At 53.7% G+C, this 24273-nt stretch overlaps 2 protein-coding genes and 1 pseudogene across 9 annotated transcripts in view; 1 reads left to right on the plus strand and 2 right to left on the minus strand.

Annotated features, from left to right (window-relative positions):
* The window catches only part of LOC101707689 (sorting and assembly machinery component 50 homolog), a 28205-nt gene extending 26997 nt beyond the window's left edge, over positions 1-1208 (minus strand). For all 6 annotated transcript variants that reach the window (XR_015452226.1, XR_015452225.1, XM_087213732.1 and 3 more), the window contains exon 1: positions 1036-1208. Coding sequence is in view for 4 of the 6 variants with exons in the window: in XM_087213732.1 (XP_087069858.1) it covers positions 1036-1056 (21 nt within the window). In the remaining 2 variants the exon portion in view is untranslated. The remainder of the gene's footprint in view (positions 1-1035) is intronic.
* Positions 1209-1242: 34 nt separating this feature from the next.
* Positions 1243-10286, plus strand: LOC147827446 (eukaryotic translation initiation factor 1 pseudogene; annotated as a pseudogene). The gene is made up of 2 exons (XR_015452227.1): positions 1243-2539; positions 7317-10286. The product of XR_015452227.1 is annotated as a eukaryotic translation initiation factor 1 pseudogene (transcript).
* Positions 6093-20558, minus strand: Pnpla3 (patatin like domain 3, 1-acylglycerol-3-phosphate O-acyltransferase). Of its 2 annotated transcripts, XM_087213730.1 has the most exons (9): positions 20372-20558; positions 17581-17813; positions 17216-17281; positions 14564-14773; positions 13483-13543; positions 11237-11428; positions 10540-10672; positions 9096-9200; positions 6093-8429 (listed from the first exon to the last, which is right to left on the minus strand). In XM_087213730.1, exons 1-9 carry the CDS (start codon positions 20556-20558, stop codon positions 8360-8362), a joined length of 1257 nt encoding a protein of 418 aa, XP_087069856.1. In that variant the 3' UTR covers positions 6093-8359. The 2 variants fall into 2 exon arrangements, with proteins under 2 accessions (XP_087069856.1, XP_087069855.1); XM_087213729.1 differs by having other exon boundaries at positions 6093-9200.
* Between the last annotated feature and the right edge of the window lie 3715 nt (positions 20559-24273).

Genomic DNA, 24273 nt, shown 5'->3' on the forward strand with positions numbered 1-24273 from the left:
CTTGATTTGAAAGACAGGTGAAGGGGAATTAGGTTCAATTCTGAAAGAAGCTAGGCTGAGATGCCCCTACTAAGTTCTTTTGGAAGTTAACGAGGAGGGCTCTACTGAAAACTGAGGAGGACAAATGAGACAATCCCCCTTATAGCAGAAAAGTAGCGTTCAGACCAGGACTCTGAGGTTTAGGACATTCTGTGACTCTGTGTGACCCTGGACAAATAACTCATTCTCTAGCCTTCAGTTAAAAGTACAAAAAAGAAGCCGTTTGGCAAGCAGGCAGTAGGCTCTAAGCAGCCACATACGTACTGTTAAATAGCATTGATATAGGTTGTTGGTTTCGACTGAGCTCCTACATACACTCAGCTCAACAGACCAAACCAAAATGGAGTCACTCATGCTCATTTCACACTCCCAAGCCAAGACTGAATTGTTTATCTAACCTCAGGCGAAATCAGAAAAGAGGGAGAAAATAGGCGAATCTCCACACAGGCCAGTCTTAACTAGCTCTGCTTCAGCCTCTACAAATAAAATGACCCGAAACCACTAGCCAGCTTCTTCTCCTGCTTCTGCTTTCCCCGGTCCTTTCTGTTCACAAAACCAAACTCCTGAACTCAGCTCACGAGGGCGTTTATTCGAGTGCATTCACTGAGGTGTTGCCCACTTCCACAATGGCAAATAAAAGTCACTTCAAGGCGTTAAACTAGGCTTGTTGTTAACCTTGTCTTTGACAGTACTCCTCGTGCATTAAGTCTGAATTCTCACCACAGCCCGGAGAGGCAGGCACTAAGGTGATCAGGGAAAGCTCCAAAGTCCTTTCTGGGGCACTGGCTCGCACAGTGACCTTGAGTGAGCCACCACTCTCGTCCCCTGGCATGGCTCCCCGCCGGCCCGAGGCGACCTCTCTGAGGCCTCCTGCAGGCAGCCCTGGCGCCTCGGTGGCCTCACCCGGGCAACCCGGGCGCAGCCACGAGAGCGTCGACCCGCGGCGACGCCAGCCAGCCAGCGGTCGCGCAGCCCGCGAGTCGCGGGGCCTCTTACCCGGGCATGTACAGTCCCCATGGCTCCCTCTCCAGCCGCTGGCCCGCAGAGTTAGCCGAGCGCGAGCCCGCCGCGGAACAGCGGCACAGCGGGTCAGGGCTACTCCCACAAGTCCCCGGAAGCGGCGGGCTGGAGGCAGCCATGTTGCCCGCACTCCCCGCCCCCTGCCTCGCGGTGCCTTCGCTCATTGGTCCTCAAGAGTCCGTAACCCGGATGCTCACCGGGCCGCCGGGACGCCCTGCGGCCTGGGGACAGCGCAAAGGCAGTGTCCAGTGACGCCCTGGAAGCTGCTGGAACGGGAAGGGCGGGACTGCGTCCGAGTTTGCGCAGCCAGTTGTGTGGCGTCGCTGCCTGCTGGAAGTGAGACTTGCTGTTGACTGCAGCAGGGGGTCACACAGGTCTCTCTCGACCCTCTTGGTATCCCTGACCACTGGGTGCTGTGCGTGCCCTCATGCCACAACGGAGCATGCTGAGCTGGGGCCCTGGCTCGTGTCTGGCTAGGCGGACCCTTCCGGTCTTTGCGCGCCCTGGACGTGGAAGTGAAGAAGATGGTCGCATCTCCTTCACGGGGTTGGATTAGAAGGTCGCAGGGATGAGAGACAAGACTTGGTGGGGCTCCTAGGGAGCCCAGGATAAACAACTGGTTCAGCTGCGTCCAGTGACTGTGAGCAGGCCACCTGGTGTCTGCCCGGGGTTAGGGGGTGGGGTGGGGGGTAGTCACACCGGTAAACCAGACAGCCATGGTACCCAGGTTGTGGTGGCAGAGACGGGGTACAGTGAACGAAATGAGACAGCGCCCACTGCCCAAGAGTCACGTCCTCCACCCTCAGGAGTGTCCTGCAGAGCACGCAGGGGTCCTCCCACAGGGATCATGAAAATGCACATTGCAGTGCTTGGGATGTAGCTCAGCGGTAGAGCAGGTCGGTGGTAGGGACACAGGCAGGACAGCTTCCTGTGTGAGAAGAGTGTGTGGCCTTGCAGTCACTGAGCCGCCGCCGCCTAGGACTGAGCTGCCTCCCCCTTGAGCCCCCTGCTTCCCGGTGATCCGTCTCCCTGGCCTGCCTTCTCTCGAAGTCGCCTTCCGCAGGCCATTTCCACCCAGGAAAAGGAATCGTATAGTATGTCCGCTGTCCGGAACCTCCACTCTTTCGACCCCTTTGCTGATGCAAGTAAGGGTGATGACCTGCATCCTGCCGGCACTGAGGATTATATCCATATAAGAATGCAACAGAGAAACGGCAGGAAGACCCTTACCACTGTCCAAGGGATCTCTGATGATTACGATAAAAAGAAAGTGGTGGAGGCATTTAAGAAGAAATTTGCCTGCAATGGTACTGTAACCGCGCATCCAGAATACGGAGAAGTACTCCAGGTCCAGGGTGACCAGCGCAAGAACATACGCCAGTTCCTGGTAGAGATTGGACTGGCCAAGGCCGATCAGCTGAAGGTTCATGGATTTTAAGCGCTTGTGGCTCACTGAAGCTTAAGTGAGGATTTCCTTGCAGTGAGTAGAATATCCCTTCTGTCCCTTGTCACAAGTTTCAAAACCTCCCGGCTTGTATAATGTAACCATCTGGGGTCCGGTTTCACTTGGACTAGTGTAACTCCTTCATGCAGTAAACTGAAAAGAGCCATGCAAACAAAAAGAGGAGTGTGTGGACCAGGCCTGGGGATCAGGCTTCTGGAGCTGCGTGTGGGTTCAAGGAGCAGGAGCAAGGGCCGGGCTGGAATCCAGCTGTAAATTAGCTCTGCCCCCCGGACAGGACACAGCCTCTCCCAGCGACCATTTCCTGCACCAAAAAGTCATGGGATGAGCTTGCTAAGGGCCCTGCCCATTCTGAAAAGTTTTTTAAAATTTGTTTAGATATCAGATTAATTTACTGTTGTAATTGTAGTTACGGGTCCTGGGAATTGGCAAGTTTTTAAAACCATGCTGGATCTCCACTTGCCAAACTATGAAGCCAGGCAGATGCGCTCCCACTTAGCAGTTCTGAACGCCAGCACCAGGGATGGGCCTGCTGCCCTCCATCATGATTCTCCCCCCTCCAAGCTGTGGCTTTGGGAAAGGTGGGTGCCTCTCTGGGTCCGAGTTTCCTCTTTAGTACAGCACTTACCTCATAGGGGTGGCTTGGAAGGTAGGATTAGCTGTGCCTGTAAGTGTGCACCAGGCCCTGTACAGGTTTTTAGTCGGTGTTATTTAACCATCACACACGGTAAGCTGGAAGCCTTTGATAATGGAGGAAACGGAATCCCACAGACAGCGAGTTACCTTCCTTTAGGCCCACAGCTTGCAAGTCAGGTGTGACCCTGACCCAGACATGTCTGACGCAGTCCTTCCTGATGATGCCCAGAGGTCTCAGGAGACCCGACAGAGGGTTAAGGTAGCTGAGGGGTGCTCAGAAGCCTCCCAACGCTGGGTCCCCCTCTTCCAGCAATAAAGGAGTAGTGTGGGAACCAGCACATAAACCAGTACCAAGATCTGCGTGAAGAAGGAAGCTCAAGATGCTCTCTGCTGTTGTCTAGAGGGATCTTTTTTAGCTTTTGCAGCACCAGAGCCTCACCATGCTAGGCCAGATCCCTGCCTCTGGGCTGCAGCAACCCCATGTCACTCTGCAGCCAGTTTGACAAGCCCAAGGCCACCTACTTCCTTGGGCTCAGCACCCACAGGCCCAGCTCCTGGCTCCCAGGAGATCTGCCCTTGGCCACCAAGCTGAGGCTTTGGGGCCTTGCTGAGCCCTGGTGCAGCTGAAAGACTGGGTTGGTGTGAAGACCTCAACAGAGATTTACAAAGATGGCCTAGGAGAGGAAACGTAACTCTCAACCCATCACATAAGCCAGATACATTTCAAATTGATTCTGGCTGTTTTCTCACCCGTGGAAGGAACCGTAGTGATGGGGGGAGGCGAGAGACAAGGTCTCGCTCTGTAGTTCAGGCTGGCCGCAGCCTCATGGCCATCCTCCTGCTTCAGCCTCCTGAGAACTGTGATAACAGATGTGTGCCACCACGCCTGGCTTGGACCGGACTGGTTTTGAAGGCCTAATGTTAGAGGATTTCGTGAGGTCAGACATGAGCGTAGCACCCTGTGATTGTGGGATAAACTTGATTTTCTTCCTCCAAACAATCATTTTCTGCATGCCCTCCCTCATCGTTCCTCTCACGAGTATATCACTTCTAGAAGATAAGTGTGAGCTTGCCCTGCCATGCAACACAAGCTAAATATGTGAGAGTCTGTGTGCAAGGTCCTTGGTCAGGATGGCAGAGGGCACGTGAGGAACACAGACTCACATACTTCACCCTCAGACAGACTGCGTGTGGCTGTTGCTCATGATCAGAATGTACAGTGACATAAAGGCTCTGAAAAGGCCTGCAGTACCTATGTCTCCTTAAACCCAGCAGTGCCTGAATTTATTGGGTTAGAGAGACTACTAGGGGTTTCTTGTTTTGTTTTGCAGTCCTCGAGACTGAACCAACCCAGGGAGTGCTGAGCTACATCCCCAGCCCCCCCCCTTTCATTTTGACAGGACTTGCTAAGGCTTGGCTTGAACTTGCTATCCTCCTGCCTCGGCTGCACAAGCAGCTGGGCTTGCATGCGTGCACCGCCACAGCCAGCCTGTTTTGGTTTGTTGGAGGCTTTTCTGTGCCCCCCGCCCCCCGCCATGCTGTCCACCAGTATTTCTTGTGGTCCTCTGGCCATTGGTAGAATTGCAGTTCCCCACCCTCTCCACGTGACTTGCTTGTCAACACACTGGGCCGAGGGATCCGTGTTGCTCACAGATGGAAACCTTTAAGATCGGTCTTCCTTCCACTCTGCCATGGCAGTCGTCAGCAGTCCTCGGAGGGTGGGTCAGCTGCAGCCTGGGTCTGGTAGAGCAGCGGAGTGTGCTGGCCGTGTAGTGTGAGAAACAGACCTGGGGCTTTTGTCAGCAGCGAAACCCAGCCTGTCCTGTCACCTAGTAACATCTGCAAGGCCATCAGGATCCCAGATGACTTAAGTCAAGGTCAGGGATCCAGAAGTTGAGGCAGGAGGTAGCTCAGGAAACAGCTGGAAAAAGAAGGGAGGCCTGCCTTGGAGTGGCTTTCTGGGCTACATCCACCTTCTGAGTTAACCACTAGTCCAGCACGAGCTATCCAGGTCTAACTGCAATGGGAGAAAGTAACCAGCTAAGGCAGCTTCTGCACAGTTAGCCCCAGGCATGTGTCTGTGGCCTTCTGTGACCCTTGGGCGAGCCCTGGGCTCCGTGACAATTCCTCCCAGGCCCAGAAAAGGTCAAAAGCTCCACCTCCGCATAGAGGGGCTGGGCCAAGCCCCTGGTTGGCAGGAGTCACACCTCAGACTGACTCCTCAATCCCTCCAATCCTGAAGCTCAAAACCCTCAGCACCAAGCCCCCGTGGAGCTGAAGGCCTCTCACTGGCTCCATCAGTCCCGACATCAGGGAGTGAAGCAAGTTAGTGCAAGAGCCCCGGTGGGAAGCAGGATGAGCAGAGACAAGCTCGAGGCCACTGGTGCTGAGCCAGGAGCCCGTGTGGAGAGGTGGCCTCTGGGTGCTGGGATGGGTCTGGGCAGCAAAACGTGGAGGCTCAGAACTGATACAAGGCCCCAGGAGGAAGCTGTTCAAGCAACCCAGCTAGAAGGGGCAGGGCCTGGCCAGGCAGCAGCAGGTTGGAGGCAAGGCCGAATTCCAGAGGGTGAGTGGAGGGAGGGCCACTGCCTGCCTGGGTTCCTGCTTCCTGGCGCAGGGGGACGGGAGTGGGGGTCCTCCAAAGAGAGGCCATGTGCCTTCTGCAAGGCAGGCTCGCTTAGCCTAGGGGACAAACCTGAGGTCTAGAAGGTGACAGCACAACAGCAGAGTCTGGGGGCCCAGAGGAGGGTGAGCGATCCCAGGGGCCCTGGTCCCCAACCCTTGGCCAAGGGCATGTTGCAGCAGGGAGGTCCCCTGGCCAGGCAGAGCCACACAGGAGCAGAGAGCATGAACCTAGGGGAGTGTTCTGAAGGAGCACGGCTGAGAGAGGAGAGACCAGCACCCTGTTCTGGGAAAGAAGGCAGAGTCGGGGAGGTGCAATGTAAAAATCACATTTATTATGAACCATTTTCTGATGCTGAAGAAATACATTTGCAGTAGAGACATCTGGAAAAGCCCCACAAACAGAATACCACCACGAACAATAGCAGAATGATAAGTGCTAATCACCCCCCTAGTCCTCTTTCTACAAAGACCCGTTCATGCCCACATTCAAAAAGAAAAAGTTTGGCTCATTTTCTGCACCAGGTTTTGCTGTTTATCAATAAAGACGTTGTTCCCTGACATTGAATGTCCTATCCTGAGAGTAGAGTATCACAGCCTAAGTGCACCGTGCACTGAGAGGAGGGATCTGCTGAGGGGCGGGGAGGAAGTTAAGGATGTTTCCTGTGCCGTGCTGACCGGAAACCTGCAGCGGGGCTGCGGCAGCACCTGAGGCACAGGGGCAAAGGGATGCCTTGGCCATTTCCCACAGTATCACACTTCCTTGTACAACAGAAGCAGGAAGTGTCGCTCAGTGGTAGAGCACCTGCCTAGCATGTGTAAGTCCCTGAGTTTGAGCACAGCAGTTAAAAAAAGAAAAAGATTTTAGCAGCGCATCTGTCATTCCAGTACTCTGGGAGGCCGAAGCAGGAGGACTGCAAGTGTAAGCCCAGCTGGGGCAATGTAGTGAGATCCCATCTCAAAATAAATAAAAACAGAGCTGGGGCTGTAGCTTAGTTCAAAGACTGTGGGCTCAATCCCCAGTTATGTAAAAGAAAACTACATATATTCATTATAAGAAAGGTGAAAAAAATTAAAAAGTGGGTAGAAATAAGCCCTGTGTAATCCAATCACCCATGGGATGGCTTTCCTGATAAGAATCCAAAGCCAGTGTGTGCACTGGTCTCTAATCGTTAAGCACTGCTCGGGCTGGGTTGGATCTGCTAGTGCCTGAGGCTAGCCCTTCAGGGACTCTACACAGAGAAATCCAAGAGGAAGTCTGGCAGTGCTGAGGATGTGCCACCTGGGTGTCTGAGGAGGCCTCTGCCACACCATTGCAGGTCTCCTAGGGCCAGAGCCAGAGCCCAGTTCTGGGCGGGTGGTGGAGAGAGTGCCCCACGCCTTGGCCCTTCCCTCACTTGGTGAGCAGGTCCTTACAGGCCCGGGACACCAGCGGCTCACTGTGCACCCTGAGAGAAGAGCTTCTGTCAAGCCATGTCAAGGATCTGGAGAGAACAGGTCAGGCAAGTTTGCCCTAGAACCACATTCTCTCTTCCAGGGCTCATCACAGTTCCTGTGTGAACCTGGAGCTTGGACCCCAGCACACGGCCTGCGTCGGCCAGAGTTCAACTTTATCTGCCGATGTGGAGGAGTTGGAGCGGGTCGATTTCTGCTGCTGCACTCAAATGTGTCCCTGCACCTGAGAAGAAGGTAGGTCCCCACCGCAAGCCTGTGTCTCCACTACAGCTGGCAGAGTGGGGGACCACAGTATGGGGAGATGCAGAGAGAGAAAAGGATATGGACCAGAAGCCTGCAGAACTTAAGCCAAGTTCCCGTCAGGGGCTCCCAAAGAAAGAAAGCAGAAGTTTCCATTCTGTATCTCTATGGTGCCTGCGCGTAATAGGGTAGGGTGCCGGCACCCCTCTCCCCTATTAGGTTTTATTTTAAGGCTCACTCTACAAAGATCTCACAAATTCACAAAATTCAGAATTCAATGGCTATTCCCTTGCATGTTTATATAAAACTCTTTAGAAAATATTTTAGCTAGGTCAAAAGGGTGCTGTGGATGTAGATAAATTATCGTCTTAATGCCGAGGACAGAGGGTCCTCATGGCAATGATCATATCCTGTGCTCTGCCCCGACAGCTGCCTGAGGAAGTTCATGGCTCATGGTCCCTGCTATCCTTGGCACCAGGGCCGTCCTTGGTGCTGCCCAGCTACGAGCAGGCTGTGAAACAGTCAGCTGTCAGAGCCTCAGAGCCGTCAGAGCCACCAGGCTTTCTGGTGATATTTCCCAACCATCGGAGCCAACTGCTGCCTAAATATTAGAGCGGTATGAACACCGACTCCCAGCTGGCCATTAGCAAAACCACTGCCTTTGGATAAGGGATAAATCAATTCAGCAAAGAGGCTGGGATCCAGAGCTCACATTCAGCAGGGCTGAGACAGTTACACTGAGATGAGAAGACTCAGCACCTCAGAAGGGTCCCCTAGATGGTCCCTTACATGCCTCCTCCTCCTGCTCCCCCTCCCCAAGGATGCTGCCCATCAGAGGGGCAGGCTGGACCTAGGCTGGGGTGCCGCCTCCTGGCCACCTGCAGTCTACAGGCCTGCAGAGCCGCCTTCTGGGGTGCGTGGTAAAGCGTGTTGCCCGCTCCCTGGCATCTGGGACCTGAAACAAATGAAGGAGGCCGGAAGGAGGCCTACTTGAAGGCCCTGCCATCCAATTCTGGGGACGTTGGTCCCACGGAGGATGGCCTGGTGTTACGATGGACACTTGGCATTGCAGGGCGCCCTCCCAGAGCCACAGTGAGCTCCTTATCCCCAACACCTCCCAGGGGACTTCAGGTGTCACTGATGGAGTCCCTGACAAGGTCGTTGCCCACCAGCGCCCCAGGGCACCACCTGGCATCCCTGCCCCCTGCAAGGCGTGGCGGGAAGCCTCATGGTCCCACAGATTCTGCTGAGACTGGGCCCCTCTCATCCTAGCCCGGCCTGAGGGTCCGCCGCCCACAGCTCCACAGTCACCGCGCGGGGAACTGGGCCCCGTGCCCTCCTACTTACCGACTGGCCCATGTCTGCCAATCACAGCAGTGCCAGCCCGGTGGCCCCTGACCTGCTCCCTTCACCCAGCCCATCCTCCCCTGCTCTGTCCCCAGCTCTCTCCTCCTCCGTCATCCACACTGGGTCCCTGGGGACACAGGCAATGAGCAGGCAGCCTGCGTTACAGGCACCACCGGGTACACAGGGTCCTCTGAGCAGTTTCTGGAGTCTGCATGAGACCCACAGGATCCAGACGTGCCCACTGGGCCCACACACCCACAGCCACATTATATACCTGGCACTGGGGAGCAGACAGGTTGTCACACGGGCATAGAACTGGGATATCACCCACTGCAGCCACTGGACATCATCAGGGATATGCGGAAGCCACATCACCAGTCTGTGGGAGCAAAGCCAAGACCGCCATGTACACGTGTGTGTGAACGCACACCCACACACCCACACACAGAGAAAGTAAGAGGAGCACAATGAAAGTCAACCCAAAGCGCCCACCTCGCAGTGGCAACCTCGGGCCGGTTGAGCTGCCTGTGACCCTCTCAGCCCAATCCAGTGCGTTCCCTGGAGGCAGATCTGGGCTGGCCCTACGAGATGGAGCCCACCTCAGTCCCTAAAGGACACTGAGGCCACATGTGGGTCCAGACAGCTCCAGGGGCTTGGTGGCTTCATCTTTCCGGGGTTACCTGGCTCCACGGGGAGCATCTGGGTCAGACACCCCACCGATCCCATCCAAGGCCACCGGGGTACCATGGGGGCCAGCATGGCCCCCGCAGACTTTCCACCCCTAGACACAGGGAGAAGCCCTGCCAGGTGGGTGCTGAGAATGCCAGGGCGATGGCGGTGCAGGGAAGAAGTGGCGCACCCTGCAGGGGTACAGACAGAGCCGGAGCTCACCGAGGGATGTGGGGGAGGGGCTGGAGGACACGCTGGATGATGACGATGGTAGTGGTGATGATGGTTTGCAGTACTGGGGATTAAGCCCAAGGGCACACTACTACTGAGCTTCATCCCAGCATCCCATTTTGGGTTCCTTTTTTTGGAGACAGGTTCTCACTGAGTTGCCCAGGCTGGCCTTGAACTTGGGATCCTCTTGCTTCAGCCTCTCAAGTAGTTGAGATTACAGCTATGCACCTCCATGCCCAGAAATAGATTGGATTTGCTTGCTAAAAAGAAAGTAGAGCCGGCATGGTGGTACACACCTGGAATCCCAGTACTCGGAAAGCTGAGGCAGTAGGATCACTGCAAGTTCGAGGCCAGTTTGAGCTATGTAGTGAGTTCAAGGCCAGCCTGAACTACCTGTGAGACTGTCTCAAAAACAAAACAAAATGAAATGAACTAGAGGGCTAGGATGTGGCTCAGTAACAGAGTGCTAGGCTCACATATACAAGGCCCTGAATCTGATCCCCAGCAGCACCAAACATTTAAAGACAAAATAAATAAAAGGAAAATAGTCCCGAATGGCAGCAAAGACGCTGTTTCCAGGTCTGGCCTTTGTTTTCACCAGCTCGGTGACCTCAGATCTCTGACCTCAGCCTCTCTGGGCCTCAGTTTCCCCAGGAGATCATGAGGGCTGCACCAGATGCTGTGTGAGGCCCCCACGCTCGCTAGTTGCCAGTGGCTCCGAGGACTGGAGGGCACCTTCAGGCACCACCCGGGCCCCGCACTGAGGCCTTCAGCTGCCCGCCCACCGAGTCCTCGTCCCCGCTGCACACCACACTCACCTGTGGATGGTGGCAACCGCAGACTCCACAGGCAGGGTGCAGGGCAGCATCACAAAGGACAGGATCCTGACGGGCAGCAAGTTGCCGACTTTGCTCAGGAAGCCACCTCGGTCTTTAATTGCTTTGTTCAGAGCTGAAAGGACACTGGAGATTCGTCTCCCACAGCACGAAGTACCAGACCATACTAGGCAAGGGGGAACAGGCCTGTCATCCCAGCACCCTGGGAGTCTGAGGCAGGAGGGTTGCAAGTTCAGGCCCAGCCTGAGCAACCCAGCGACTTAGCGGGGCTCTGTTGTAAAAAGTCTGAAGAAGGTCTGGGCGTGCAGCTCAGTGCCAAGGCCTTGGGATTAATGCTCAGCCTCACTTGGGGAACCCAGGGTCCCGATTAACAGTGAATCTCTCAAACTGACAAATCCGGCTATGTGGGCTGGGGTCTGTCTTCTTCCTGGAGCCCCATTCCCTTTTCTTCCTTGCAGGGCCGGTGAGGGGTCTGTTTCCCTCCTGACCAGGACCTGGTGGGAAGGGCGGCCTGGGAGGTGCAGGGATGGGTGGACAGGCGCCCTGTGGAGCCACACCGTGTGTCCCTGCCACTCTGCACCCCCTTTCCCTGCGACACCACCACCAGCCTCCTCCATGGCACACAGGACGGTGCCCCCCGCACGCCTCCACCCACTCCCAGCACTCCTGGTGGCCTCACCTGCCCTGAGCACGGGCGACAGGACGTCCAGGATGTGCTCGTCCCAGGGGAGGATGCTGAGGCGCAGGTGTTTCAGCAGCTCCTCACCCTCGGCCAGACCCAGGGCCGGGCCTTCCCCGAGGGGCTCTGTGACTTCAGGCTCCGGTTCTTCCTCCTGGAACTTCAGGCAGGGCTGGGGCCCACTGTAGATGCCTGGAGAGGGGCGGGAAACGTGAAAGGGGACATGGGAAGTAGGGTCCTGTTCCCAGCCTCACACTTGCCCCTGGGACACAGGAGGAAAACCAGTGCAGCCTGTTATTCCCTAGATGCCAGGGCTGGGATAAAGCAGGGGCCTTAATCTGCAGCAGGGACGAAGAGTGGGGGTTTGGAAGCATGCAGAGGTGGGCTCGGCTCCTGCCCGGGACACTCAGCAGGTGCGTGGGCTCTGTCCGTAAATCTGACCCCTCCAGTGGAAGACAAGAGTTATAACTGATGTACAGCAACTGCACTTCAGGCCCTAAGTTAAGCAGTGGACCTGCCAGTGGCCATTCAGTGGCTACCACGCACACCATCTCCCTTTCCCAGCCAGGGAATCGGAGCCCAGAGAGGTCCAGGGATGTGGCCAGAGTCATAGGTAGAACATGGCAGAGCCAGGTCTGGTGTCAGAGGCATCAGTGGGCTACGGGGAAGCCGTAAGGGTGCTTGGTGCCCTATGGGAACCTCGTTCGGGACTCGGGCCTGACCCCCACTGGACTGGATAGGACCAGGCAGTGACCCACACTCGCTCAGAAGAAAGTGCAGGGACTACTGTACTTTGTCCCCAAGGTGCCCCAGGATCTCCCAGGCCACTCCAGGCCTCTGCTCTGTTGCCCCTCACCCTCCCAGCTGCTGTCCCCCATAGGGCCCAGGGATTCCCTCCCCCTGTGCGGCCCAGGGATCCACTTCCAGGGAGTTGCACCGTGCTGAGGTCCCCGGCCAGTGAGCAGAGCCCATGTCCCTGGCCCAGGGCGTCTTCTTCCCCAGTTTCCCCGGGTCCTTCCCGAGTGTCTCCAGGCCAGTTTCCATCTGACACCCTGGCCGCCTCACTTGCTTCCCGGATGTTGGTCTTGCCCTCTGTTTTTATTTGCTTTTGAGATGGGCTCTCAGCACATCGCCCATGCTGGCCTCCAGTTCCTGGCTCAAGCAGTCCTCCCACCTCAGCCTCCTGAGCGGCTGGGACCACAGGTGCCCAGCACAGCCAGGTCCTGCTCTTCCTCTCTGTGCGCTGTAGCCACCTGGGCTCCTCTCTGACCCACCCCATTCCTGCTGCAGGGCCCCCATGGCTCCCTATGCTGTGGGATACACACCCCTCCCCGGGTCCTCGGGGCCCAGCCAGCACCAGTCCTGGCCCCTGTTCTCCACCCCTCTCTGACTTGCAGGCCCCAGGCTCCAGCTCTGCTACACTACTGTGCTCTCCCTGCCATGCTCCCCCTCCTCTTCTGCTCAGCCCAGCTCCTCCTTCCTTCTGCTCTCTGCTCCCCCAGGGTTGGCGGAGGCCACCTCCTCGTTCACCAGTGTCCTTGGCACACAGCCCTGGCTGGGCATTTAGGAGAGGCACAGGGGCACACATGTGTCCTCTGAACACAGGGTCACCTCGGTGCTGGCCAGAGGCTAATTCAAAGCACCAGCACATCAACCAACCAGAGGCAAATAGTTCCCGCACATCTGGTATCTGGTTCTGCTAGGACGCAGCTGCGAGTCACTCAGCACCCACAGGAGGAGTGCTCATCACTGTGTGGTCACCGACCAGCTACCGTGTCACTTGGCAGTGCAGTTTCATGCGCCCTCTGTGGTCTACACAGCCCCCCAGCCAAAGCAGTGTGATGCATCCCATGGTGATGTCTTCCGCCCAGTGCTGTAGCCAGGTGAGCTGGGAGGGCTCAAAGGTGGGCACCAGCCTGGGAAGCAGAACCAGCCAGCCCCGCAGATGAGGCCAGGCCTGGCTGGGGACCGCTTTGGATTGCTTCATCTGGAGCCGTCCCAGGACTTGTTTAACCTCAAGCCCCACTAAGCTAAAGCTCCTGAGAGCTCAGAAGAAAGAAAAGCAAAGCAGGGATGCTCTGGTCCAGCACGTCCAGGTCTGTGAAATGGGGCTGAGGACCAGGGGGGAACAAGGCAGGACAGGAAGGTGTTGGGCAACGAGGGACAGAACTAAGGGCTACCAAGTTCCCAAGACTGTGCGTGCATGGGCGCAAAGCTGGACAGCGGACAGCAGAGCGCAGACCCACCGTTCTCCTCCAAGAACCGGAGTGCATCTAGGTAGCCTCGAAGGCAGATCTCCCCCATCACCTGCGAGCAAATCACGCCGGTCACCACTGGTGCCAACCAAGTCCAGGGACACAGGACACCTGAAGGTCACCTGGGTGTGCCAAGGATGGCCACCGGGGAGGAGAGCAGGCCTTGGGGCTCTGCTCTAATGTCACTCTGCCACTGAGACCGTGGGCGGGGCCTTGTCTCTCCAGACTCCCTTGGGCTCGAAATGAGCCACCCTAGCAAATTTCGGCACCGTTCTAATTGTCACAGGGACAGTCACACCTGCCTCTTCTTTGCACCTATGCTTAGCTGAGAAGCGGGCGGGAACACAGTGAGTGTTGCTGTGGGTATGGGCTTCTCTGTCCCCGGGATACCACTGAGGGTGGGTGCACCCTGCTGAGGTCCTTATGCTGCCAGAGTGGCAAGGCATCCAGAAACAGAGTCAGGGGTAAGCACCACATGTGGGAGCTTTTTTTTTTTTTTTTTTTTTGGTACCGGGGATCAAACTCAGGACCTTAGGCTTGTGAGACAGACATGAGGCCACTGAGCTAAATCCCTGGCCCTCTTTTTGAGACAAGGCCTTGCTACGTAGTTCAGGCTGGTTGAGCTTGAACTTGCAGATCTCCTGGATTAGCCTCCCAGAGTGCTGGTTTTGCAGGCATGCACCACCATGCCCGGCTATGGGGCTTCTGATGCACGGCTGCAAGGCAGAATCACATTGGTAAGAAAAACCATCAAAATTTCTGGGGTGGGGGGGGCGGAGATGGCTCAGTGGCAGAGCATTTGCCTAGTGCATGTGAAGCTTTGGCTTTGAACCCCAGCACTGAAGAGAAAACCCTCTGTCCCCAAAAGAGCTCGGGGCGTCAGCTCTGTGTGACCCTAGGTGACACCTGGGATGGGCTGGCAGTCCTGGAGCTCCCAGGATGAGAGCTTTTCCTGGAGTTAACCACCAATGCCAGCGGCACGGTCTCTCTGTGTGTTTGTCCAGAGAGCAGCCCACATCTCTGCACACACAGGGAGGCAGACAGGCACGGTGCCCCACACGTCCCCACTCACCTTGACATTGGAGGGGAAGAAGGTCTTGGAGAGGAGCTGGAGGTTCCCCAAACACAGGCGGAAGGGGAGGTTGGTGATGTTCACGTGAAAGAAGTTGGTAGACTTGACCTTAGGGCAGATGTCACACTCCCCATAGAAAGGGGACACCGTGATGGTCGTTTTCACATCCAGGATGGGTAGGTTGTTGCTCATGGCTCCATCCATGTATCGCTTCAAAGGAGGGGGCAAAGGACTGCTATTCTCTGCAGCTCTGGGCTAGTGTTTAGTGTATTTTCAGAACTACAAGCAGAGGATGCATAGAGCCATGGGAGGACGATAGCTTAGGAATCGCTCTCTCAACAGATCCTTATGAAGCATTCCTGTAATGGGAGAGATCTGGCTACACTGGCCTTCAGGGCTGCTGTGCATTGCATGGCAGTGCCCAACAATGAGGCAGATAGAGAATCATGGGTACAGCCCATGTTTTTCTGGCCAGGTCCTAAGGCCAGAGGTTTAAATCCAGAACCCTCTTGGTGTTGGGAAATCGGGACAAGGTATTTGACCCATGAGCCTCTTTCCCTCCACACCTTGGAAAGGAGAATCAACATCTTGAGGGGCTCTTGAGACTGAAATAGTGAACCTGGGACCCAGAAAATGTCCCTTTTCCCCACAAGGAGGTGGCATTGGGCTAAGTTATTCTTAGAACCAGTTCATCTACGCAGTCACATCACTGCCCACACCCAAGTGGGGGCAGGCTGGGTACAGCATGGGCAGTTTGCACTTGGGAGTCAGGGTCTGGAACCAGCCGCAGCCCCAGCTACCACAGCCCTGCTGCCAGGCTCGCAGGAAGGAGGCCATCAAGAGAACTCTGAGGACCTCACTGCCAGCCCTTGGGGATGGGGGCACCCCAGAGCACAGCAGGGCTCCAAGCGAGCCCTGGCTCCCTTCCTCCACACCTCAACCATGAAGAGACGTTGGCCCCGAGTCCAGAACAGGTCAGGTAGGTGCCCGGCTGCCTTATCAAGATTTCTATGGTGGACATAGTAAGACAGCAAAAGCCCCCAGGACATGAAGGGACATGGAGTCTATTGCTGGGAATCCTAGCCAGGCATGCTGGTGCACACCTGTAATCTCAGCATTTGGGGAGGCTGAAGCAGGAGGATTGTAAGTTTGAGTCCCACCAGGGAAATGTAGCAAGATTAAGTTTCAAGATAAAAAATCAAAAGGCCTGGGGTGTTGCTCAGTGGTAGAACGCCCCGGGCTGGTCTCCAGCACCACCAAAAAAATAAAAATACAGTCAGGAATCCTCAGAGAAGACTGAGGAGGGGTGAGCCAGGTCAGTCACTTTTCATTGTTTTAAACCACTTAGACTTTTGTGGAGGCAGCACTGGGGATGGAACCTGGGTATGTGCACCCCAAGCAATCACTTTGCCACGAGCATGTCCCAGCCCTGAAGCTTTTCTATCTCAACACCTTAAGCTTGCTCGGGCTGAGGCTGGGTGGGAAGGGACCTAGTCTCCAGCAGGACGCCCGGGAGGGCACCGAGGGTGACTGTGCCTCTGTTATATCTGCTGACCTGGCGATCATCCCATCACTGGCTGTGTCCCTGGGCTGGAGGAAGTGACCAGTGACGATGGTGACAGTGAAGAAGCCCACCTTGCTCAAGTCTCTGGGCCAGGCTCTGTGCTAAGCACCTCACGTGCAATCCTCACATCAGCCACGCTGCACCACCATGGACCCCCATTTTGCAAAGTCCATCTTAGAAAGGAAGGAGGGCCCAAGTGCCCAGCCATCGTGTGGCAGAACAAGGGACCAGGTCTAGTTTCCATGTCGGGGCTACCACTTCATAGCTTCAGACCTTAGTTTTCCATGCCACCGACGGCACGAGGCCAACATCCAAAATGAAGCTGTGTTTAGGTCACTCACTCCCCAACCCCAGAAGACAAGAGCAGCTCTGCAGTGCATCATAGGTGTTCTGCCTGAGGGGGGCAGCAGAGAGCAGCAGCAGCCCACCTCCTGTCAGCTGTGGGGACCCAAGCCTTTGGAGCAGGTGGCTCCTACGTGTGACTCCCTTGCCCATGCTGCTGGCCGATTCAGTCAGTTACTCTGTGACTCAAAAATGACCTTAGGAGCTGGGGATGTAGCCCAGTGGCACCGCGCCTGCCTGGCAAGCACGAGGTCCTGAGTTTGTTCCCCGTTACCAACAAAATATATGATCTTAAAAGGCGAGGCTTGGACAGCCCAGCTGGGCTTATACACTGCAAAGCAGCAAAACAAAATAAGGTAAAGACCTGTGTATGGCCAGACACACAGAGTTTTGTTGCAGTTAAAAAATACCTGACTGTTACACGTCCCCCTAAAAATAAGCTCTACCTTACAGGAATCTTGAATTCCTAAACATCTTGAACTAGGCCACTGGGAAGCTACCTGCAGTACTCACCTGCAGAAGAAGTGAACTAGCAGGTGTGCCTTACAGACAGCAAGGTGATTAATTGCACAGGAAGTGAGTTTTGCTATCCAGGCCACCCAGAAGCTGGCCCATTGATGGTGCTGTCTGCAAGGCTGAGCGCTACAGGCTCACCTAGCCCAGGGGTGCCTGGAACTCCCACCTTGCAGGTAGAAGCGGGCTGCTACACTTCAAAGAAGGCCCAGCTGCCACCAACGTGCACTTACCACACCCCTGAAGGTCGGAGGGATTATGCCACAGAAGAAAGGGATGAAGGTCGAACACAACAAAGCCTGTGGGAGACACAAGAAAGTCAGGCCACAGGCTGAGCTCCTGTCTTCTAACTTCCTGGGCCCTTCCCAGCCTTTCCCAAATGATCCGGGAGCCAAATGGAAATGCTTTCTGCACACAGTAGGTGCATTTCTATGTGGGTAGAATGGAGTGCGAGCCCACTTTCGCACTTGTACTTGAGGGCCATGGGTCTGATCAGCAACCTAAGCTCCTTAGCCTCCCATCACACCCCACCCTCCTGCTCCCCAGGACAGTGGCTTCCTTGCCAACACCTGGACACCCAGAGAAGCAAACAGCTTACATCCAAGACTTCCTCTTTGGATCGGAAATCAGACACCAGCACATTCTCCCCATCTGACACTCTGGTGAGCGAGATGCAGATTCTGCCGGAGACAAGCTGGTGCACATTGTCGGGGAGGATTTCCTGGAGGCTGTCCCACAACCATTTGCTCAGGTTGAAGGATGGATGCAGGGTGCCCATCCTCCGAGCTGTGGCCTTGCGGACGAGGTCCATGAGCTTTTGCAGAGCCAGGTCTGGGGACCGGAGACAAATACACAAAAGAAAACACCACCATGAGACCAGGGATGCTTTTTGGCGAGACCAGAAACCAGGAGGCTACAAACCTTCTGGATCTGCACCTATGAATTCAGTAGCCAGCTGCAGCCTGGGAGCCCTTGAGATGGGACTAGTCTGCCCGGAAGTGTGTAAAATACACCCTGAACTTCAAAGGCTTAGCAGAAAACAGCTCATCATCAATGTTTTTTATTGATTAGGTGTGAAAATAATATTGGGGTTATAGTGGACTCAACGAAACCGATTTCACCTGTGTGTCTGACTTTGTCAACACAGCAACAAGGAAATGGAAGATGCCATGCATGGCTTGTGGTATATTTCACTGGCCTCTGCTCCAGCACCCTGTCTGCGTGTCCACAAAGCCAGAAACACAGGGGCATGTCAGCTTTGGCACAGATGGTCTCACCATTGCAGGATGCTGGAGAAGGAATGCATGCTTGGACCCGAGTGTGTCATGTAGGTTACGATTTACCCACATTTTGGAGGCAGAGAGGATGAGGTAAAATGTACTGTGTAAGGCGCTCCACATAGAAGAGGCTGCCAATGAATAACTAGTCCACACATTAAGCCTGTGATGCCAGACTTAACCAAACAGTGTTGTAAGCACCGGGCATATTCATGCTCCCACTCACTGGTCTAGACCAACCCTGGCCCATAGGCCTGCCTCCCCCTACCCCAGGCCTGGCCAGCCAGCCATCCTGGGCTGCACAAGGAGAGGCCCCAGCCTGTCCTGATCTCACCCTGACCTGGTTCCCAGCTGCTCCTGCCCACCTGCCGAGCCTGTCCAGGGTCAACCTGCACCTGTTCAAAGATTCTGACATCTTTTCTGCTAGGCCCAGTCTCTGCTGAGATTCCCTGAGGCCCTGTGCCCATATCGCAGCCCTGGGAAATGCAGGAACCCACGGCCTCTGAAGACACAGGGATTGGGTCCTGCTGCTGACACCTGCTATCCCCTTTCCTGGGGCTTGGTGGCCCCCGTGTGTCCCCAAGTCCTGCCAGGCACAGCCCCAGGCTGCACTTTCCCTCTGCCTACTTGGGAACCCCGTCTCCAGAGGAGTCGGTGTTCTTCAGGCTCAGGGCATTGAAACCTTGCCCCAGTTCAGCCCCTGTCCATATGGTGCCTGGAGGCTACCCCAGGACACAAGAGCAGGCTTTTATCATTGCCAAAGCCTAGGGTGTACAGAGGGCCAGTCTAATGGTCCCAGAACAGACACATTCTGCCCTTTGCTCCTCCCTCCCTCACTGGGGAAGACAGCCAGGCAGGCAACCAGCCAGGGCAGTCAGTCTCTCTTAATCCCAAATCCGGTCAGGCCAGGGTGTGCTCAGGGATCCTACCCAATAGCAGAGCTTTGCTGACAGCAGTGGCTTCCCCACTACTGCCAAAGTCACTCCCTGCTGGCTTGGCGGGAGCTGGGAATGGTAAACAGCAAAAGAAGCCCAGGTAAAGGGAGACTGATGAGGGGCATTATCATCCTCCTTGCGGACTTTTGGGTGTCACCAGCTCCCTGTTGCCGCTGCAGGCTGGCTCAGAACCTCTGGGACACAGCACCTGGGTCCCTGGGAAAGATGCCACACTCTGGTAGTTTGGGTAAGGAAGAAAAAGTCCACCTCCCCCCTTCCCTGCTGCATGGACAAATGTTTAATTAGGCCAAGAATCAACTGTCCAGGTGTCACTGTCAGGGACACCGAGCTGGGCAGGTGAGGGCTGGCCCAGGTCAGTGAAGGTTGCGGGAGAAGGTGGGATGGGAGGAGTCCAGGAGTCCATTCCAGCCCCCAGGGAGGGTCCCCAACACCAGAGGAGGGAAGAGAGGGAAACAATCTTCCCATTCAGCATCGTGTTCCCTTTCAGTGGTCTGCCTTGGAGGCTGCGGAAGGGTCACCCCAAGAGGGCTGGCCGCCACCAAAATGAGGCTGGAGGATTGCAAGTTCGAGCACAGCCTGGGCCACTTAGTGACTTAGCAAGACTCTGTCTCAAAATAACAAATTAAAAATAAAAAGCATAAAAGGAGGTGGAAGAGGTTGAGGATGTAGTTTACTGTGAAGGTGTTGGATCCTATCCCCAGTAACACACACACACACACACACACACAGAGGCACACGCAGTTCGGATGCCTTCAGTTTCTTGTTGAACAGAAGCCAAGGCCAGCTCTGGGTCACACCCAGGGTCAGGTTGCCTGGGAGCTCAGAAGGTAGAGGCAGCATCACCTTCTGCTCCCTTACCCCAGGGTCCTGCAGCCTCCTCCTCTTGGCTCTGGGGTGACCCGGCTGTGTCCTGGGGCCGGGGGCTCCCTTCAAGGGAGGGGTCCCCTTGGGTAGGGAGGCGCAAACGTCCCCGACTCCAGAAGCCCCGCTCCTGCCTGCACGTCCCAAAGTTCCCACGCCTTCTAGGGCCCTGTGGGGGCGACATCAGTCTGAAAGGGGACCTGCAGCGCGCACCCGGGGTGTGCGTGCAACCTAGCCAGGGAGCCCCGGCATCCCGGCTGAGCAGGCGCCCCCACACCCCGGGCCCGGGACTCACCGGTCGAGACCCCGGCCAGGAAGGTGACCCCGTGCAGCGCCCCTGAAGAGGAGCCAAAGAACATGCGTGCATCGCGCAGGAGATGCGGGGCGCGCTCGCTGAGGCAGCGGGTCGCCCCCACGTAATAAAAGCCCAGGAAGCCGCAGCCCGTGAAGGACAGGCTCCAGCCGCGCTCGGGGTCATACATGGCCGCTACGGGAGAGGCGGGAGCCGGGTCGCGGACAGGGTCTGCACTCGCGGGCAGTAGCCAGCTAGGCAGTGCTGGGTGGGGCAGCTGCCCAGGCACCGCAACCACAGCCCCGCCCCCAGGGCATGCAAATGAGCCTGCAAGAGGCCCAATGGTTGGGCAAGACGCCCGCCGCGCCCTTCTTCCCGGCTAATGGGCGGGGCCGAGGATCACCCAACCTGGGAGGGAGGCGTTTTCCCCCAAAAGGAGGGGTGGAGGGATGTTGGGGTTGGGGAATCATTGGACTCCTCTTCTTTTTGTTTGTTTGTTTGTTTTTAACTGGAGGTTGAACCCAGGAGCCTCCCACTGAGGTACATGCCCCGCCCTTTTTAACATTCTGAGACAGGGTCTCACTAAATTGGTCTCGAATTTGCCATCCTCCTGCTTTCTGCCTCCCAGGCATGCGCCATCACACTCTGCTGTCTTTTCTGTTTCTTTTCATTCAAGTCCAGGAGAAAGTCGCAGGTGGAGCCAACGTATGTCCTTAACATCCCTCTGACATTTTCTTTTCTTCCTTCTCTTTCTTGAGGCGAAGGGGATTTGAGACAGGGTCTTGCTATGTATCCCAGGTTGGCCTCGAACTGGAGATACTCCTGCCTCAGCCTCCTGAGTGCTGACTGGGGTTACAGACATGTGCCAACACCCCCAGGTCCCTTTAACCCTTTCCCATTTCTTTTTTTCCCAGGACAGCCAGCATAAATCAGGCCCCATCGTGTAAACAATTCAATTCAGTATCTTTGCTTTGTTTTCTTGAAGTTTTTGTTTGTTTGGAATGATTATGTTTGATTCACGGTATGTGATAGGGATTTATCACATAATGACAGTGGCTGGAAGATTCCCTGTGGAAGTGTCATTTATAGTAAGTACAAGCTGTAATTGATAGGTGCTGGGCATGGGGAAGGGCAGTGCTGGGCTGGAAGTTGGGGAAACGGAGGTCTGATGATTTCGCTGCCCTCTCTGGGCCATGTCCAGGCTGTTATAACAAAATAACACTGACCACGTGGTTTACGAACAGTGCATTCCCATGGACACTCTGGGCATATTCTGTCTGGCGAAGGGTTATATTTTCTCCTATATCACAATGATCTGGCACTGGCTAATTTTCAGTAAATGTGGTGACTTTATAATTATTTTGGTTTGGAAACCTGGTCTTGCTATGCAGCTTAGGATGGCCTCAAACTTCCAGGGATCCTGCCTCAGCCTCCAGAGTGCTGGGGTTACAGGTGTGCACCACCATACCTGGCTCCACGTGTTGACTATATACCAGACAACCAGCCCGAATGATAATATTGCAGATAGCTACATTAATTAGAAATTATTATACGGAGCCCAGCACCTGGAAGGAAGCTCCCCACTGCCATCCCAGGCTCCTAAGGCAGAGAAGGTGAGCCATGCGGGTGCCAGAAGCACCCCCCCCCCCCCGTAGAAATGAGAAGACACGTAAACAAGCCTGAAAAACAGACTTCTGGATCACCTATCGTAACCACAAAGGGAAATGAGATGGAACAATCTGATATTCAATGACCTAGACTCAGTGAACTGGCAACAAATAGTATCTGGGAAAAATGAAATCAGAAATAATTACTCAGATAACAGCAAAGATTGTGCTCATGGTGCAAGACATGATTAACAAATCTAGAGAGGACACAGATAAAAAAATAGAGGATCTGAAGAACATGACGGAATCTCAACATAGGAAACAAATGGAATCCATAAAACAGATACAAACAGATTTCTAGGGGATTAAAAACTCCATTGAAAGTCTGCGCAGCAAAATGATCCAATGTGAGGACAGAATTTCACATATAGAAGATAAGATTGCAATTAGTGAGGAGGAAAAGGAAAATTGCTTTAAAATTGTAAGGAACCATGAGAAATCAATCCCGCAGCTGCTAGACAATGCAAAGAGGAATAACATAAGACTGATTGGAGTGAATGAAGAAAGAGGAGAGAGTCCAGATGACATAAAAAAACTCTTCACAGAAGTGATGGCAGAAAATTTCCCAAGCAGTGGAAAAGAACTTCACATACAGTTAAGTGAGGCATAGAGGACTCCAGCTAGCCTTAATCAAATAAAATCTACACATAGGCATATAATAGTTAGGATTCCAGAAATCCAACAGAAGAACAAAATTCTACAAGCAGTGAGAGAAAAGAAACAAATCACGTACAAAGGAAAGCCCATCAGAATCACAGCAGACTTCTCAATGCAAACCCTCAAGGCAAGAAGAGCTTGGAGTGATGTATTTCAAGCCCTAAAGGAAAACAGCCTCCAACCCAGATTGCTGTACCCTGCAAAACTATCTTTCAAAATTGATAGAGAAATAAGATACTTTCAGGATAAAGAGCACCTCAGGAACTTCATAAATACCAAACCAGCACTCCAAAAAATTTTAGACAATACCCTAGGAAAAGACAATGAGGATCACATCCACATCCCCAGGAAACGCAGCAGAATGAATCCATTGGGCATGACAAATTAAACACAAAGGGGGAGAATCCTACAAAAAGAAAAAGTCATGACAAGGCTTTTAAAACTTTAAACTTCATCTCCCTAATGAGTGTATATTTCAATCTTTTTATTGTACTGATTAGTATTTTTCTGATTCTAGATTTGCACACCACTCCTTGTGCTATACTGGCTATTTATCATCTTCTTATGTCTACATTTTAATTGGGTTGTCTATTACTGAGCTCTAAGAATTCTTTATATACTCTGCTCATAGGTTATATGCATTGTAAATATGGTCTGTTTAAGGACTACTTTTCATTTTCATGATGTCATTTAAAGTTCTAAATTTTGATGGAATCTCATTTATCAATTTTTTTCTTTTATACATCATGTCTTTTGTATCCTAGGTAGTTCTTGCCTGCCCTGAATTCATAAATATTTTCCCTTATAATTTCTTCTTAAAGTTTTATACTTTTAGGCTTTCTTATTTAGGTTCATAGATCCCTTCAAGATATTTTCATGTATGGAAATAAAGGGTTGGGGTTAATTTTTTATATACGAATATCAGGTGTTCTAGTGCCATTTGCTGAAAACACTATCTCTTCCTCGGCTCTTGAGTTTATATTCTATAAAATGCTAATGTTAAATAATCTTTCAAAACTCAGTGGACCATATATGTGTGGTTCTATTTCTAGATTCTCTGTTTTATTCAAATGATCTATATGTCTTTCCTTACACCAACACTGCCTTGATTACTGTAGCTTTAGAAGAAGTCTTAAAATTGGGTGCTAAATGTCTTCCAACACTGTTTTTGTTTTTGTTTTTTTTTAACTTTTCTAGGTCCTTTGTACTCCTACATAACTTTTAAATTTCAATATCCAATTCTTCATTTCTAGCAAGTATACACAGACCTGAATTTTTATATATACCTTGTGTTTTCTAATCCTGCTAAATTCAAGTACAAGTTCTAGGGGCTCCTAGAGATTTCTTAGTATTTTCTCTGTAGATGATCACTTCATCTACATAGAAAGATTTTGCTTCTACCTTGCCAATCCTATCCTAATTGTGTCATTTTATTGCTAGACTATTTTGGTGGGGAGCAGGTTTCAAAGTTTAATGGACAGATAAAGAGTAAGTATGTCTGCCTTGTTCCCCATCTTAAGGAGAAAGCATTGTATCTTCTCCATTCATATAAGGCATTCTCATTGGAAGTATGAAGTACAT

This window comes from Heterocephalus glaber, unplaced genomic scaffold (assembly GCF_053883595.1).
Source record: "Heterocephalus glaber isolate CG9 unplaced genomic scaffold, H.glaber_assembly_v1.0 deba00001444, whole genome shotgun sequence".
Lineage (NCBI taxonomy): Eukaryota > Metazoa > Chordata > Mammalia > Rodentia > Bathyergidae > Heterocephalus > Heterocephalus glaber.

Bases quoted from the DNA above. Each gene is read 5' to 3' on its own strand.
- Pnpla3 (XM_087213729.1), bottom strand. From the start codon at position 20,558: ATGTATGACCCCGAGCGCGGCTGGAGCCTGTCCTTCACGGGCTGCGGC. The intron at 17,814-20,371 runs GTGAGTCCCGGG...TCCGGTCCCCAG, and splicing joins CCTGGCCGGGGTCTCGACCG to ACCTGGCTCTGCAAAAGCTC. The intron at 9,201-10,539 runs GTGAGTGTGGTG...TTGCTCCCACAG, and splicing joins GCGGTTGCCACCATCCACAG to ACTGGTGATGTGGCTTCCGC.